Source organism: Culex quinquefasciatus, chromosome 3, assembly GCF_015732765.1.
Source record: "Culex quinquefasciatus strain JHB chromosome 3, VPISU_Cqui_1.0_pri_paternal, whole genome shotgun sequence".
Lineage (NCBI taxonomy): Eukaryota > Metazoa > Arthropoda > Insecta > Diptera > Culicidae > Culex > Culex quinquefasciatus.
The window spans coordinates 198,308,201-198,327,601 of NC_051863.1; the positions used below are offsets into that span (position 1 = coordinate 198,308,201).

General features: G+C 36.1%; 1 protein-coding gene across 4 annotated transcripts in view; it reads right to left on the reverse strand.

Annotated features, from left to right (window-relative positions):
- Positions 1-978: 978 nt before the first annotated feature.
- LOC6031086 (acid sphingomyelinase-like phosphodiesterase 3a) overlaps positions 979-19,401 on the reverse strand; it is a 129,594-nt gene continuing 111,171 nt past the window's right edge. For all 4 annotated transcript variants that reach the window (XM_038262463.1, XM_038262462.1, XM_038262461.1 and 1 more), the window contains exons 7-10: positions 18,170-18,368; positions 17,996-18,105; positions 17,748-17,926; positions 979-6,211 (exon numbers count right to left, since the gene is read on the reverse strand). In XM_038262463.1, coding sequence (XP_038118391.1) covers positions 5,908-6,211; positions 17,748-17,926; positions 17,996-18,105; positions 18,170-18,368 — 792 coding nt within the window. In that variant the 3' untranslated portion in view covers positions 979-5,907. The remainder of the gene's footprint in view (positions 6,212-17,747; positions 17,927-17,995; positions 18,106-18,169; positions 18,369-19,401) is intronic.

The following is a 19,401-nucleotide window of genomic DNA, read 5'->3' on the forward strand; positions in this document are numbered from 1 at the left end:
TGTCTTTGGCTGAATTAGAAAATTCTTACAAAAGTTACAGATTTTCGAATATTTACGTACAATTTGCGTTCACAGAAGTTCCCCTACTTATTCTTATCTTCAAATCTTCTGAAAATGGGAATTGAAGGATTGTTTTTTTTTACATTTCAGATATCACTTTTTTAGATTGTGACTCTCAATTTTGGTCGTGGCCGAAGGGGCAGGGCAACACATTTTGTTCAATATTTTTATGGATTAAAGGGGTTTAAATGCAATACAGTGTCATCCCCTTATATTATTTTTTCATCTAAATTGTTTATCGATCCTCAACCCAATACTTCACACATAAATGATTTATTTAAAAAATGACGAATGATTCAGTTTTGGCAAGCAGCTTTTTTTGTTTTGTCTTGTTGTTAAAAACGGGATGGTAGTGTATACAGCATGTTAGATGTATGTGAATTTCAACAAAATGATTTGATCAATGTTTCTTATGTTTTGAGAAGATCACAATCAGAGAAAAACAAAAAATAATTATGCACAAAATCTTTGAAAATATTTCAACCATTTTTATTGCAACAGAATAAGCGTCTTCAAAATGTTTATGGAAAGGTTCTATTAGTATTTCATCGTTACCATTTTTGTGCAATTTCCAAACATACTCACCACGTTAAAGCATGCTCCTCCTTTTCCTCCTTTTACAAACATGAATCTGACAACAAAAACCCAGCGTGACGCACGCTAAACTTCACACCCACACCGAAGGGAAAATCCTCACCCCACGTGGTTTCGTTGATACCCAAGATGACAGACGTGCGAAAGCCTGGGCGAAATCTGTTCCGCGTTCCGCACCGAAAAATTAGAATCTGGCTGTTCAACTGCGTGATGTGTGATGTTTTTTTTTGTTTCTCGGAATTTCTTGTGAAATCTGACACCCAACGGTGACAGTTGAAGGGTTTTTTTCGGATAGCTTAGAAAGCGAGTGACGAACGCAACAAGTTTGATTTATTTAAAAACATTTACTTTCTTTATTTGTTTCTGGTTATTTTTTTTTTTGCGTTTTCTGTTCCAATTTCGGCCTAGCTTCCTCGAGTTTTGTAGCATCTTCAGAGGTGTTTTAATTTTTTTTTTCTGGTTTTTAAATATTCGATTCTTTCTGGAAATCAAACTCTGCATCGGTTGGATCATAGATTAAATAGTGACTCAGAGTCTGGATTTGCTAACTTACAGAGCGTTCTGTCACCGATCTGTGTTCAGAGCGGTTTTTTTTGGGGGGTTTGCAACTCTGTATAGATTTTTTTTTCGGTAATAAAATTCTAGTTCAATGGGATGTAAAACATGATCGCCTTCAATTAGTCAACAAATTTGGAATAAGTGTTTCGATTTGGTTTAGTTGCATTTTTTTCTCTATGAGCTGTTCGACAAACACCGTTGAATAGCAGCTTAAACTAAGTCGTTTTATACACATTTTGTAGTAATTTAGCTAAATTTACAGACTAAGTTTTACAATTTTGGTATTGTGTCTCGTACGAATGCTTTCATAACTGGGGTTTTTGGAACAAAAAGCCATGCGGTCTCTTTTCACGTTTCCGGGGAGCTTGAACCTAGTCAAAAAATAAAATATTCATGCAGTTTTATCTAAGGTTCCGCATACCGCTAGATGAATCTGCCTTATGAAGTGATTATTTACATTTAACCCTCCTCCGCTGCTGGAGCGTCCGAGGGACCTTTCCTAAAACATCATAAATCTTCATTTCAAACCCTCTGCTTTCGTTCCACATCATTAACTCTTAGGCGCTCAATCAATCAGTTTTTATCACATTTAATTTCCTCCTTTTTACAGCAAAAAAGTAAATAACAAAGAATTCGCTGCTGTTTTTTTCCTACCCCTTTCATTCCCTAAAACAATCTCACCCTGTCCGCGAGTGTTTGCTTAACATTCTTCTCTCTGTTTTACTTGTTCTGTTGAAATTTCAGTCAATTCGTGTTTTTTTTTTTTTCATTTCGGAAAATGTGGGCTTTTGGTTAGAGCTTTGGTTTGCTTTAGCTTTTTCCTCCCCACCCTTCAAACGGAAAATTTTCCACCTCGCTTTGGAAAGTCATTGGCAAGATTTATTTGAGTCCCTTTTTTCTGCCCTCCCACTTGGAATGGTTTATTTGAGAATTCCTTTCGCTGCCACGGGCTGCGTTCTGCGGTGGTTTAATTTCATTGCGTTGCCGCGCGATAAATGTTACCCCTTTTTTTTTGGGCGGTTGGTTCCGTGGAAGCTGCCAAGCTACGTCCGGGGGATTGGATTTAATTTCAGTTCAATTTTTCGGAAAAAAGGAAGGACGTTCTTATGGGAGTTTCCACTGGTGATTTACGGTCCGTAACTTGGGCTTGGAGTGAAAATATTGGTTTTTTTCCTCCTGAGGGTCTTACGAATAATGTATCAATTTGTAATTACATTACCAGGCTTGAAAGAGTGTTCAATAAAAATAATGGTCATATTTAAATGAAACTGAGGCTTTCAAATTAATTAAAATAAGTAAAATGAGGATTGGAACCATTTACATTCAGAATCCATTGGAAGATTCCCAAGTAACATTTTTTCCAGGAGTTCTACAAGAGCTCTTCAAGATGGCTACAGCATAGCAGTTTGGACCACGGTAGGATAAAACTCTCTTCAAGTACTCTTCTAAACTCCTGAAGAAGTTTTGAAGAGAATTTTATCCTACCGCGGTTCAAACTGCTATGCTGTAGCTATCTTGAAGAGCTCTTGTAGAACTCCTGGAAAAAAAATGTTACTTGGGTTGTGTTACTTTCTTCTTCCATCTTTGACAACAGAATCTTTTCAAGCAAGAAATTAACGATTATTCTTGAAAGCATGATTTTGTAAGTAGTTTCTTAAATTTGTGTTAATTTAATGGAAGTAAAAAAAAATGCATTTTTATCATTTTTTGAATACAATTGGAATACAAAAAATTTCTTATATTCAATATTTTTTGCCACCATTATTGAAGAAAGGCCATAAAATCACCCAAAAAATGAACTTCTTAAACCTTCACTTAATCATATCGACACAGAATTAAATTCTGAGCAAGTATCTGTAGGATACGATTCTATTATCTCGGATTTCTCGACAATGGCTCAGCAGACTTGTCCGAGTTAATTCCATTCAGTCCGGTTTGGGTTCTCATAAGCTCCCACTGAAAATTGTTGAATTTTATTAAGTTTTCGAAATATTCAAAAAAGATTTTGGTAAATGCAAAAAGGGTTGATTTTCGATACCCTCAAAAGTTTCAGCTAGAATTTCAAAAATCAAAACTTCGCTTTCGTCATTTTACGGGAATATTTGAAAACTAAATTTTCAGAACTTTTTTTTTACTTTTCTTGCATGCATTCAGGCGCAATCAAATACAAACATGAAGCTTTTGCAATTGATTTTGTTAGAAAGGCATCAATCATTGAGGCGGTTTAGCCCAAGTTGTTCTAAGGTTAGTGATTTTTCACGATCGCAAATTTCACCGTGACCACAATTCCAAAGCACCAAATTAAATGGAAAGTGAAAAATGTTCAAATTTCTTAGAGCATTTTAAAATTTCATAAAGTACTGTACACAGAAAAAAATCAATTCTCGAAACCGTGAAGTCAGTTCACGATTATGAGAACCACGAAGGAATATATTCACGTGTATGGTGCAAATGCACCATACTCATGAATAAATTCCTTCGAGGATCTCAAATTCGTGAAATTAATTCACGATTACGGGAATTGATTTCTTTCTGCGTAGACCCTTCTAAAGTGAGTCTTCAAAAGACCATTATTTCTTTTTTTTCATCAACAAAATGTTTTCTATATTTCTTTGTTCTTTGGTTCTTGTTAAATGGCTATATTTTATTTGATTTTTCTGAAGCTAAACATATTTTCTGATTCTAATATTTTAGCTTTTTGCATTGCATTGAATTCCAGATAAATACAAAATTTTACTATCTTGTCTAGCCAAAATGATTAATACAACTTGAATTTTCATGTTGATGTTCATGTTTTGATGGACTTTCAAATCCCAATAATGTTTATAAATTTTCAACTTCCTCTTCAAAAGCTTCATAAAATTATCAAGAAGCAAAAATAAAGTCTGAAATAAACTTGTAAAACTAGAAATAAACTTTGAAATTTCCAATATCTACGAGAATCAAATCATTAAATTTCGTGAAAATTACACGAAACTCACAAAAAATCTTTAAAAATCTGCAAAAGACTAATTTTATTAACAATAAATTATGTTACGAAGTTAAATTCACTGTCAAGTCATTATTGCAGGGAATGGAAATTTGATTAAATTAAATGTATTTTTTGAAAAGTCTCAAATGGTATTTTCAGTCTTTTCTAATAGCTTACATCAATTATTTTATTAATTATTCCGATTGCTGCTCTTAACCATGCTTCCTGAAATATCGACCCAGAGAAGGTCTGATGTTTCTACTGAATGTTACTTTCACTATTATGTTTGCTATTACTTTATCATGAAAAATAAATTTCATCATTTTAATATGTAAGTCTACATACAGAACACAATTATTAAGTCAATTTGAAAAATGTTTGATTGAAAAAAAAAAATAAAACAATCATAGAACTTTATCTTGTACATAAAACTTAACAAGCAAAATGCAGAAATACATAGAAATTTTAATTATGGTTGGTTAAAGAATATCTGCCATATTTCTACTTTCAAGATCACGCATTTCGAATGAAAACTAATATAATTTACATTAAAAATGGTTTATAATGACAACATTTTAATGACCGCTTCTTTTGAAGATTTAATTATGTTAAAAAAATTTATGAAAATTATGATTACCAACGCCAAAGAATAGATTTTACTGATTTGGTTGTTTATTTGCTATAAATTCCAGCAATTATATATTTTTTAAAATATATTATTTTGTCAAAATTGGCATTGTCATTGTCAACATCCATCTCAAAATAACACATCACTTCTCTACTGATTCGAAAGTATACCATAACTGTTCCGCAAGTAATACCGACCCTAGATTCATTTTCCAAAAAATCCGCTTGAAATCCACGTTCGTGTGTGAAAAGCCAACATCCCAATTACAGCACGCAAACACAGAAATCCAAAACCGGGGACTCACTTTATATCCAGACTGGATGCTGGAAGCCCCTCCTATGTGATGATGCTACCGCTGGTTCACCCTGGTCAGCAAGCCCGTGTAGTGTTCAACAAACACGCAGCTTTTTTAAAAAAACACCCCCCACCTCGTGAGGGTGGGTGGGCCAGCTTTTCACGGACAAGTATATTTATGTTAAGAGAGACAGCGTGTCGTGAGGGGAGGGAGAGGGATGAGCAAAGCCATCGCTAATAGCAACAAGGCCACACAGTTAATCCCGTTTTTGTTGATGCTCTTGTCCGGTACACTCTGGTAGGCGTTTCACCGTTATCGTTTACAGGGAAAATAATTTGCTGGCAATAAATTAGCTTAAAGTTTCACACGCAGTCGATGGTGTTGATCACGTGGGTTGTGGGGGGAGGGATGAGGGTATGCAAACCACATAACCGCTGCTGTATCGCCGTTTCCTGATTTATTTTTTCTATTTTTTACTGCTTCTGATGGGATTTTTCACAGTATTGAATTTTAAAATGAAATGAATTGAAAAATTGAAAAAAAGTTTGCCTAAAATTTAAATTTTACTGTCAAACAAAACCTTTATTCTTTTTGAATTTCCTCTGAAGCGTTTTCCCTCTTTTTCATTCAGATTGTACTCTTAATGGCCATCGAGGGGTGCGAAAGAAAAAAAATCAATAACTTTAATGAATATGTAAAACTGTTTCATTTTCACCACTTTCCACAAACCTCACACCCACACGCAAACAGCAGCTCTGCACAAATATACACTAAAGCAACGCACACAACCACATCTACCTTCTACTGGTGACCACCGGAGGCAATCCAGCCCGCGGCAACCTGGAGCACCACCAGCCAGCTGACCATCACCGCAGCCCTCCTGAAGTTCACCAGAACCACCAGGCAGGCCATCAGCGGAACCAGCGCCACGCCCGGGAACCCGTGGCAGCCGGAGCCGTTCTTCGAGGCCAGTGCCTTGGCCGACGTCTCCAGACAGTGGCGGAACTCGCGGTAGTCCAGCCGCGTTATGGCACAGTAGTGATTGAGCAGGCAGATGCCCTCGCAGCTCTGCGTCGAGTAGCGGACCGAGTTGGCGCGGTAGTACCTGGAACGGGACAAAGGGAGGACATTGGTCGATTGAATTACATAGCTGAAAGGAACTCCAAAACTCTGTTATGTATCTTGATGAACTCATTGTATCTTGATTATTCAAAAATAAAACCGAATTGAAAAAAATGAATCAACTTAAGATTCAAATGTTTTCAAAACGTAACAACATTATAAAAATGCTAAATTGGTTATGAAATCAAAGTGTACTCTACATCAATTTTTATAAAGTGCACCGTTTTGAGGTAAATCATCGTAAGTTTTGGTTTTTGAGAACTTTTTGAAATTTTTCGGGTTTTTTGAAAAGTTAAAAAAGTTGGTTAACCCAGGTATGATTTTTTTTTCTTTAAATTTGTCAGAGAAAATTTGAAGATTATACGCTAAATTGATTACTTATGAAATCTTTTTTGTTTTAAGAAAAATTGCTTTTAGAAAAACTATTGATGGATTTCTTAAAACCGTATAACTTACAGTAGGGACTTATGGGCACTCTAGCCGGACTGTATGGAACAAATCCAAATAAAAATGAAATTGAACGAAAATTTATCAAAGGCTTTATTTTTTCCATTTTCCATTCAATATTATAACTGTTTAAGATGATTTAAAAGTTGCTTCGGTTTAATTTTGGAGAATTTGTCAAGGTTTAAACGTTTTTAAATTTCAAACAGATAAGTTTAACCCTTCATATCAATCAGAATGGAAAATCTCTACAACAAATACAACAGTGGTCTGTTTAAGTTTAAGAGATGTCGACCTCTCTCAAAAATCAGTCCAGAAATATTTTTTTCAATACTTGTTTTGTCTGAAAAAAAAATCGCCTCACCGACATTTTACTCTAAAGATCCTCTGTAATTACTCTCAGATTTTAGAAAGCTGTCATTACAAAAGCCGAATCGGTCCTAACCAGGTCTCAGCTCCAAAAAAACTTAATTTTTAATAATTTTACGAAGCAAAAGTCTGAAATAATGCATTTACTAACAGAAAATATACATTTTTCTTTTATTCTCTTTTCAAAATGGTTAAAACTGCTTTTGGTTCAATGAATGCAATTTCTCATTGTTTTTTTGTTTTTGTTCGAAACTAGAGACAAAATAATGCGTACTGGGCTGGGCTTAATTATGTTTACCCGTTTAACCCATGAAAGAATATATAAATTAAAATGTTTACTTCTGAAAGGTCTACAAATACATTTTTTCTAATTTCATAGTACAGACCAAATTATAGTTTTTTTAAATAATTTTATTGAAGACATTAGAAATGTCGCATATTTTTCAAAAAAAGTTGTCAAGTACTTTTCGATTGCAATTATAATTTGGCATCAAAAAACATGTATTGTCCAGTTTCTTGATATTATCCATATTACACGAATTTTTTTTTTCAAAATTCATACATACGACACCAGATTTTGCACTTACTATGACTCAGAAGACGTTTTTTTAAGTTCCCTAACAAATTATACAATATCGAAAATTCAAAAAACAACACGTTTTAAGGAAATTTAACTGAATCGTTAAATAACAAATTAGTCATTTTCACGTGTACTTAGGCCGTTGCAAATATTTTTCAAAGTTGTTCCCACTTCAAAACTATACTGAAAAATCAAGGGCCAAAAAAATATTTTTCCAAAAAACTTCAAAATTTTCATGAAAATAGAAGCCTAATTAACTGAAATCAATCCTAAATGCATCTTTCTGCATTGATAATCATATTTAGCATGTTTGGGTTTGTTTGAAAATGTTTTGAATTTTTATGAATTTCCAATGTACAGCACCGCAAAAATTTAATTTTTCGCAGAAATTAAAATTTTCATCAATACTGGCCAGGTGTATAATGCATAATGCAACTTTTCATTGAAATGGTGAAACCATGGCTCATTATTTAAATTTTTATAATTTTTTCAATTTTTTGTCACCATCCCTCGACTTTGGTCAGAGCCGTGGGACATAAACTGAAAAAAATATTTGCAATGGCCTTTTTTCAGAATCAGAAGAATTTCAAACATTTGCATACCCATTTAGTATGACTAGCCCCCAAAATTGCATGAAGACTTTTATGAAAAAAAAAACTAACTTAATCCACCTATGTGGTTGGAGCCTTCCTCACTTATTACCAACAATGGCTGTTATGATGGAATTGTACAAAAATTTCATCTGTTTTTAAGATCCGGAATAAAAAAGTACATAAATATCACTTAAGTGGCCATATCTCGAGACAGGGTTGCCAGATCTTTAATGTTTTAAACTTGTTGGAAAGGTCTTTTGATAACCCAACCAACGATGGGTTGGGTGGTGGATCCGAACATAGTTTACATACATTTAAGTGAGATCCGGCATCCAAAAAGTACATCAATATCACTTAAGTGGGCATATCTCAAGACAGGGTTGCCAGATCTTCAATGTTTTATGCTCGTTGGAAAGATCTTCTGATAACCTAACCAACGATGGGTTGGATGGTGGATCCGGACGTAGTTTACATACATTTAAGTGAGATCCGGCATCCAAAAAGTACATAAATATCACTTAAGTGGACATATCTCGAGACAGGGTTGCCAGATCTTCAATGTTTTGGACTCATGAGAAAGGTCTTTTGATAACCTAACCAACGATGGGTTGGATGGTGGATCCGGACATAGTTTACATACATTTAAGTGAGATCCGCATCCAAAAAGTACATCAATATCACTTATGTCGGGATATCTCGAGACAGGGTTGCCAGATCTTCAATGTTTTGGACTCGTTGGAAAGGTCTTTTGATAATCTAACTAACGATGGGTCAGATGATGGACCTGGACATCGTTTACATACATTTAAGTGAGATCCGGCTTCCAAAAAGTACATCAATATCACTTAAGTGGGCATATCTCGAGACAGGGTTGCCAGATCTTCAATGTTTTGGACTCGTTGGAAAGGTCTTTTGATAATCTAACCAACGATGTGTCAGATGGTGGATCCGGACATAGTTTACATACATTTAAGTGAGATCCGGCTTCCAAAAAGTACATCAATATCACTTAAGTCGGAATATCTCGAGACAGGGTTGTCAGATCTTCAATGTTTTGGACTCGTTGGAAAGGTCTTTTGATAATCTAACCAACGATGGGTCGGATGATGGACCTGGACATAGTTTACATACATTTAAGTGAGATCCGGATATATGTGAAAACACATTTTTATACATAACTTTTGAACTACTTATCGAAACTTCAATCTGTATAAAACTCGATCTATGGCACCCTAAACCAAGTCGAATGCATCAGGTTCGGGTCAAATCGGTTCAGCCAGTGCCGAGAAACATGAGCTAGTTTGTTGGTCACATACATACATACACACACACATACACACACACATACACACACACATACACACACACACATACACACAGACATTTGTTCAGTTTTCGATTCTGAGTCGATATGTATACATGAAGGTGGGTCAACGACGTTTTTATGCAAAGTTCATTTTTAGAGCAGGATTACAGCCTTACCTCAGTGAGGAAGGCAAAAACTATTGATGCAAAATTGCTTCTGAGATTTTTTTTACGTAATTGGTTTTTTCTTGTAATTTTATTTTTTGTATTTTTTAATCCAGTTGATTTCTTTGGTAGTGGCCTGTGGTATACCCAAAGTAGCCATTCTGCATCATTAGTTTGTTCATATCCATATAATTTTCCATACAAATTTGGCAGCTATCCATACAAAAATGGTATTTGAAAATTCAAAAATCTGTATCTTTTGAAGGAGTTTTCGATTTGGTGTCTTTGCAAAGTTTTAGGTGTTGATAAGGAATACACTGAAAAAAATGATACGCTGTAAAATTTTGTCAGTGGTTTTAAATTTTTGTTTTTTGTCTTTAAAATAGTGTTTTTTCTGCAAATCAATTTTAATGACAAAAATTGAAATTCACCAGATTTGTTTTACCTTGTTTATTTTTTTCAGTGTGTTCCTTATCCATACCAACAACCTTGCCAAAGATATCAAATCGATCAAAAAATTCCTTCAAAAGATACAGATTTTTGAATATTTATGTATCATTTTTGCATGAACAACTGCCAAATTTGTACGGAAAATTAAATGGGCAAACTAATGATGCAAAATGGCTTCTTTGGGCATACCGAAGGCACCAACAAAGTTTCAGCCGGATTAAAAAATATTAAAGAATTAATGACTGAAATCTCAGAGAATTGCTTTTCTTTGGCATAAGGAATGCATGGAAAAAGTTTCACCCAAATCAAAAAAAAAATTAAAATTAGCAAAAAAACTTGTGAAATCGTAGAGAACACCCCCGGGTTGAGAATTACTGCTCTACAAAATCTCTCCAAGATAGCCATTACATAGTAGTTTAGCCTACAGCAGAAAAAACCTCAAACTTTTTTCAATGCTTTGGCATTGAATTTTAGACTACTGCAGCTATCTTGAAGAGCTTTAGTAGTACTCCTAAATCTTTTTGTTTCTTGTGAACATTAAGTTTCTTCAACATTTTTCGACTATTGCTTCAATTTTCGTTTATCTTAGTCGGTTGACATAAATTAACAAAATATTATTTGCGAAACAATCTTCCTATGAATGTAATGATTTCGTAAATATTGGAAAATTAATTCAAATTAAGCTCAAGCTAATTGTAATAGATTTAATGAATTAAAATTCTAATGCTAATCAACAGGTTACAGTATCTACTTTTTCAAAATATCTCAAATAATCGTTCATTGCACATGAAATCTTTTATTCATCATGTTATGCAAAACGTAGTAACGAATAGCCTACAATTCGTCAATTATACCGTATCGCGACAAACTGGACGAAAAGAGAGAATATATGAACCTGAAGAAGAAGGGAAAGAATCGTTACTTATAACGCTTGGGGAAATCCCACTTATTTCCCCCTACACGTGCTTCAAACATCAAGTGCCACCCCAACTTCTTTTCCAAAAAAAACATTCGGCTCTCTCGTTTGTTTGTTCAGTGTGCCCACTTGAAAAATCGCAGCATACAAATAGCATTTTTCCTCTAAATGTTTTAACATCCTCCCACGTGAGCAAAAGAAAAAGAAACGAAGCACCAAGGAATGTTAAAGATAGTATCACGGACTACGTGTGCGGATCTTCGGTTTTTAGAGTTCTTTGGTGGTGGTAGTGGAAAAGTCAATTCGACACACACACATATTCCGGCTTACACACAGGAAGTAAGGTCACGGGGATAAATCCACGGCGCACACAAATTTACAACCTCTTGAGTTATTTGCGCTGTCATTGTGGAGGATTTTCCAGCGAAACGAAAACAGATTTGAATAAATAAACTGCCTCTTCGTTTTTGGTTTTTTTTTCGGTGGGAGGCTTTTTTCCACTTGGTTTACCATTCTGTGAACGCTTTTCTTTGTCGGTTAAATCTGATCGCCCACAGGAGGGGATGAGGTGGGCAAATGTTCCCGCAGGGACTTTGGGTCACCCACCGGTGGACCTGTGAAAGGAGGCAGAAGCACACACTTGGAAGTATTTTATGGATTTTTCGAATTGATTCAACGACACCGCCGAGAGCCGAGCGGCAATCGAATCGATTCTAATCGAATGAAAACTTTTTTTTTTGGTTCTCCCAAAAATGTGAGCCACTTTTACGGATCGATAACTTTCAATACCACTTATAAATATAAATATTGGTTTCGTTCCATTACCCGGTGGACCACATTCGATTTCGGGCGCACGGACCACCCCGAGACGGGCGAGATTTTCCGTCGTATTTTGTCCGATTTTATCGGTCGACAAAATCCGGAACATAGAAAAATTCTTTCGAGCTGAAATTTATCTAGCAAACGCATTCGCCACACAACTTTGGCAGGACCAAAAAAGGGAAAGCACTTTGGAAGAGTGAAAAATCGAATCGAACCTGGAAAGCGCTTTAATACAGAAAGGTCACACGAAAAGTGGACACATTTGTTGGATGATAGAATTTCAGCAAAAAAAAAAAAAAAAGGTTGACCATGAACTAGTTCTGAACTAGAATGATGCATTTTTTTTGTTTTTTTTTTCAAAAATTGATAAAAAAATAAAAAAAATAATAAAGATGCTCTTTACTTTTCCAACTTATCTCACTCCACAAGACTCCACCTCGCAAATCCTGCAAATGACACAAACTCTCCAGCGAATGGAAAAGTTTTCTGATTTCACACAAGAAAGATTATTATTAACTCTCTCCATCACACATTGCCCATCCCCCCTCAACCAAACTTCCAAACGTCACTCGAATACTATATGCGGTTGAATAAAAAAGAAAGAAATTTTTCCAAGATTTTTCCCGGAGCTTTCCAGAGCTTGAAGAATTGTGCAAAAATGGGTAAAGCAGAAAGAAACTGCCGTCAACGAAAGTGAACGCCAAGAACAGTGAGATTCCACTTCAAAAGAAGCAAAAAAAAAAAAAATGAAAAAAGAAAAATGAAACATATTGGATTAGACAAGCTTCGTGCAATGCCATTTATCCCTTCCCCTCTGAGCTAGTCAAAGTGAGTGTCTGTGTGTGTGTATGAATGACTTCTGGTGAATGAATGAATATGCACGAATGTGAGTATGTGTGTGTGCGAACATTTTGAGGGAGGCTTTACGGCACAGTTTCAATCACGCCTCGAGTGCTTTGGCTTTGTTCGATGAGCTTTGCTGGGGAATCTCAGCTCCACTCTCCCACATCAGACACTTGATGTTGTTGCTGCTGCAGAGGGTTTACCAACATGGAAATGTGGGTGGACAAGGATGACGACAAGAGAGACAGAAGCTGAACGCTGCACAATGCCATGTAACTGGGCGAGGGTGGGTTGATCAAAGCAATACCAATAGAAATAACAATGATGGTGCCTTCACCCACTCTGGGACTCTGGGAGGATTCTGTTCTTGCGGTTGTTGGAAATCGATTTTATCTTAATGCAACCGCAGTCATAGCAGTGATTGTTGAATTGGTACAGATGAGTGTGGTTTTTCCCAATCTTGTTGTGTTTGTGCAATTATATCAATACGAGCTAAAACTAATACTTCTGGTTTGTACAGTCTAGGGATGTTACGCATCAATAGTTGGTGCTCGCACTGTACAAGTGGTTTGAAGAAAGAAAGGAACTAAAAGTGCTTGAAAAATTTGAAAATAATGTAATTTTAGAAAAACAGGTGGTTATTGGACCAAACAGCTGATTTTTGAGGGATATTAATTTATGAATAGATTCAAATGCCAACAAAGAAAAGCAAAAATAAAGGACAAACCCCAAAGTCCATAATTTCGTATGGAAATTTACAGTTTCTACGTGCTGGATTAAATAAATGTGTTAGCTGACTAGAATTCCAAAGTTTCTGAAGCTTGTTATTTAAAAAAAACTCATTTAGATTCTTTAACTTTTTTTGTTGTACTCTATAGTAAGTTGGTCTTTTTTGTCAAATAAAAAGAAAACTTCTTAAAATATATAATATAATATAATACTAATATATAAATTACGAAAGAAGCCATTTAAGTCATAAAAAAACGATTTGATGTCTACGCCAAAGTTGTAGGTAAGGACTTTTTAAAAAATAAGAAAGCAGAAAAATATTCCCGTTTTGCCTTCCTCACTGAGGGAAGGCTATAATCCTGCTCTGAAAAAGAACTTTTTATTAAAAGCTCCTAGACCCACCTTCATGCATACATATCGACTCAGAATCGAAAACTGAACAAATGTATGTGTGTGTATGTGTGTGTGTATGTGTGTGTATGTATGTATGTGACCAAAATTCTCACTGAGTTTTCTCAGCACTGGCTGAACCGATTTTGATCGAACCAGTTGCATTCGACTTGGTTTAAGGTCCCATACATAGCTATTGAATTGTTTGAAGTTTCGATAAGTAGTTCAAAAGTTATGTATAAAAATGTGTTTTCGTAAATATCCGGATCTCAATTATATGCACGTAAACGATGTCCGGATCCATCATCCGACCCATTGTTGGTTAGGTCAACGATTCTCAACCTTCTTCTATATAAATCAAGTAGGCCCGGTACCCCCGTTGAGAATCGCTGGGTTAGGTTATTAAAAGGCCTTTCCAATGAGTCTAAAACATTGAAGATCTGGCAACCCTGTCTCGAGTTATGACCACTTAAGTGATATTTATGTACTTTTTTGAAGCCGGATCTCACTTAAATGTATGTAAACTATGTCCGGATCCATCATCCAACCCATCGTTGGTTAGGTAATTGAATGTCCTTTCCAATGAATCCAAAACATTGAAGATCTGGCAACCCTGTCTCGAGTTATGACCACTTAAGTAATATTTATGTACTTTTTTGAAGCCGGATCTCACCTAAATGTACGTAAACTATGTCCGGATCCATCATCCGACCCATCGTTGATTAGGTAATTAAAAGGTCTTTCTAATGAATCCAAAACATTGAAGATCTGGCAACTCTGTCTCGAGTTATGACCACTTAAGTGATATTTATGTACTTTTTTGAAGCCGGATCTCACCTAAATGTATGGAAACTATGTCCGGAACCATCATCTGACCCATCGTTGGTTTGGCAATTGAAAGGCCTTTCCAGTGAGTCAAAATTATTGAGATCTGCCAACCCTGCCTCGAGTTATGACCTTTTAAGTGATATTTATGTACTTTTTTGAAGCCGGATCTCACAGAAATGTATGTGAACTATGTCCGGATCCATCATCCGACCCATCGTTGATTAGGTAATTAAAAGGCCTTTCTAATGAGTCCTAAACATTGAAGATCTGGCAACCCTGTCTCGAGTTATGACCACTTAAGTGATATTTATGTACTTTTTTGAAGGCGGATCTCACCTAAATGTATGTAAACTATGTCCGGATCCATCATCCGACCCATCGTTGATTAGGTAATTGAAAGGCATTTTCAATGAGTCAAAATTATTGAAGATCTGGCAAGCCTGCCTCGATTTATGACCACTTAAGTGATATTTATGTACTTTTTTGAAGCCGGATCTCACAGAAATGTATGTAAACTATGTCTGGATCCATCATCCGACCCATCGTTGATTAGGCAATTGAAAGGCCTTTCCAATGAGTCCAAAACATTGAAGATCTGGCAACCCTGTCTCGAGTTATGACCACTTAAGTGATATTTATGTACTTTTTTGAAGCCGGATCTCACCTAAATGTATGTAAACTATGTCCGGAACCATCATTGGTTTGGCAATTGAAAGGCCTTTTCAATGGGTCATTATTGAAGATCTGACAAGCCTGCCTCGAGTTATGAGCACTTAAGTTATATCTGTGTTTTTTCTGGAACTAAAAAAAGCTGAAATGTGTGTCCAAATCACTCATATTACCCATTTTTGGTAAAAAGTGAGGAAGGCATCAACCACATAGGTGGATTATGTTAGTTTTTTATTTGACTTTTATGTTTAAGTTTACTTTTCGTTTTTTTTCTTCCCGGGCAGTCGGTAATAACAAAATTAATAATAATTCAATAACAAATCCTGTAAAAATAGGGTAATTCTCTACCAACTCACACGAAATCAGGAAAAGTTGCCCCGACCCCTCTTCGATTTGCGTGAAACATTGTCTTAAGGGGTAACTTTTGTCCCTGATAACGAATCCGGGGTCCGTTTTTTGATATCTCGGGACGGAGGGGTGGTACGACCCCCTTCATTTTTGAGCATGCGAAAAAAGAGGTGTTTTTCAATAATTTGCAGCCTGACACGGTGATGAGATAGAAATTTGGTGTCAAAGAGACTTTTATGTAAAATTAGATTTGATGGCGTACTCAGAATTAAAAAAAATGGATTTTTCATCGAGAAAAACACTAAAAAAGTTTTAAAAACTCTGCCATTTTCCGTTACTCGACTGTAAATTTTTTTGGAGCATGTCATTTTATGGGAAATTTAATGTAGTTTTCGAAACTACATTGACCCAGAAGGGTCATTTTTTCATTTAGAACAAAAAAATCATTTTAAAATTTCGTTTTTTTTTTCTAACATTGCATGGTTATTTTTTAGAGTGTAACAATGTTCTACAAAGTTGTCGAGCAGACAATTACAAAAGTTTTGATATAAACATTACGATTTATCGCGATTTTACGAAAAAAGTTTTGAAAAAGTTATTTTTTGCGTTTCTCTTTGTTTCGTCGTCCGTGTCTGTCGCGGGTGACCATGAACGGCCATGATCGATGACGACCAACATTTTCAAAACTTTTTTTTTCGTAAAATCGCGATAACACGTGATGTTTATAAGCAAACCCCATATGTATATATATCAAAATTTTTGTAATTGTCTGCTCTACAACTTTGTAGAACATTGTTACACTCTAAAAAATAACCCTACAAAGTTAGAAAAAACATGAAATTTTAAAATGAAAAATTTTGTTCTAGATGAAAAAAATGACCGTTCTGGTTCAATGTAGATTCGAAAAGAACATTAAATTTCCCATAAAATGACATGTTCCAAAATTTTGTACAGTCGAGTAACGGAAAATGGGAGAATTTTTAAAACTTTTTTAGTGTTTTTTCGATGAAAAATACGTTTTTTCGGAATTCTGAGTACGCCATCAAATCGGGCGTCTAATTTTACATAAAAGTCGCTTTGACACCAAATTTCTATCTCACCACCGTTTCAGGCTGCAAATTATTGAAAACACCTCTTTTTTCGCATGTTCAAAAATGGAAGGGGTCGTACCGCCCTTCCGTCACGAGATATCAAAAAATGGACCTCGGATTCGTGATCAGGGACAAAATTTACCCCTTAGGACAAAGGTTCACGCAAATCGAAGAGGGGTCGGGGCAACTTTTCCCGATTTCGTGTGAGTTGGTAGAGAATTACCCAGATATTACGAGGTGAAAAATTGGGACTGATTAGAAAACACTCAGAAAAACTTATTTTTCACATAAATAATAATTTAAAATGCTAAATATCAGCAATTAATATCCCGATCACCAAAGTCAAAAAGTGACAAAAAATCCAAGATTTTTGAAAAGATATTTTGCACCTTTTGCACCTGCCCTTTTTAAGTATTTTAGTTTCAACTGAAGAATTTTTTGAAAAAAATCACCTTAAATGGTATAAAACTTCAGAAAAGTGCACTTTAAAAAAAAAATGTGAGGAAGCAATAAAACTCAACTCAGACTAAATTTTCAAAATTTTGAAACAAGAATATTGCATAATGAATTTACATATTGTAACAGATAAAGATTGTTGTTATACTGTCATAACTATGCTAAATTTCAAGGAGTTTACAAACATTTTTTCCCCTACAATATAACCTTTGATCCATTTTTGGTCTCAAAAATCAAGGTTTGTAAAAAACTTCAAACTAACATTTTGTTATGAATGCAATCATACATGTCTAACAATGTTTTCTAAATAAATTAAAATTGATTTTATGAGTAAAAATTTTATCGTGCGTCGTTTTCAAGTTCAAGCCACCTTGCATTAATTTGTTGTCGATAACAAGTCTTTTTCTGTGGAAGTCATGACCAAGCCATGACCATAACAAAAGTCATGACCAAGCTTAACCAGCTCAGCTGTATTCCGAATAAAAGATAAAAATAATACAGAAGTTCAAAGCGTCACTTACTTGGCAAACTGCGTATCGTCCGCGTTCGAGAACCGGTCGGCCAGGTTGTGCAGCGCCACCGATGAAACCTCGGCCAGGCCGTAGTAGTACGTCGTCAGGTTGTACTCGGGCTGCCAGACCGCTTCCTCCTGCAGGTTGGCCTGGTCCAGGTCCAGGTAGTACTGCGTGTAGTCCAGGACCTGTTTGGGGGAGGATTGTCATGGTTTAGTACTCGGTTAAAGAATTGGTATGTTGAGTTGATGTCGTACCTGGCCGGAATCGGTGTCAAATTTGTACAACCGCATGGCCGGGTTGTTCGATTCGCCCATCCTCCGGGGACTGATCGAGGGCGCGATCATCATCCATGACACGGGTTTACCTAATTAGTGGTAAAGAAAGCTTAATATTATGACTTAAAAGTGACCTGACGGTTCAGAACGTACCAATGTCATTGTAGACCACCCGGAACGAGTCCGAGTGCAGGTGGCCGAAGAACTGTCCCTGAATGATCGACGAGTACTTCTTCACCAGCCGCAGGTAGCGCGCGTTGTTCTTCTCGGTGAAGCTCGTGTGTCCGTACGGCATCGTGTGGCCAATGTGGCGCTCGTCCGAGCCTGGTGGTATGTGTCCTACTATATATACCTGTGGCGAAGAAGAAGAAGAAGAAGAAGAGGGTAAAGTCCAGTGATAACCGTTGATGGTCGAACCGATAAAAAAGTGATCAAAGTGATGTGCCTTTTATTCGATCCAAAGCATGCGAATTCAATTATAGGCCATAAAATTAAAGACCTTTTCCCTGCAGAACATCATCCAGCGCTCCGGTATCATTTCTCATCGATAGCCCACATAAAAGAGAAAAAGTTTCCCCTTTAGCCTCCCACCCACAGAAGCCTTTCTTCGTATATTTCGTGGATTTCAGAGGAAATTGAAACTAACATCACACCTAAAAGCTCTCCAATGGCCTCAAATACACTCCCATTCGGACAGCCCCACACCCAAGAAAGCGCCCCAACTGCTTCATATAAAGAGAACCAATATGAGCATCAATAAAAATGAAATAAAATCCTGAAGGCTAAATCGACTCTGCTTGGATGCTTTTCCCCAACCCAAAATGGACCCTTTCTCCGGATCGGGATCGATTCATCATTCTTTTGCGAGTGTGTTGTTGTGCTGGGGGAGGGAGGGACGGCCAACAGGCTTTTAAAGTACTTTCTCCGCAGTTTGGACGAACCTGATCCCCTACAGATGTATATACCTCAGGTGATGTGACCAGGCCTGGATGCCTTTCTCAAAAGTCCTATTCTGGGGGGGAAAGATGACGACGATGCTTGGGATTTGGGTCCAGATCGAACGAAAATCACATCTTCCTCGGGTTGCCTTTTGAAGCTCGTATGAGGTAATTTTGAAGGAGGTCGTTTGGAAATTACGTGGTTTTGATGTAATTTAACTAAAGTCTCTACCGAACTCTTAAACGATTAATTTTATTCTCTTGACTTTTTAGTACAATTAGAATAGCATAGCATAGCATAGCATAGATTTGTACAAAATTGATACCTATTGAATTGTTTCAAAACTAGATTTGATCAAAAACAGAAAAAGGTGCAGGTGGTGTTCTACATGACCAATATGACAAAGAACTTTGTTCAAAACTCTGAAAAATTATTCTATTTTTATT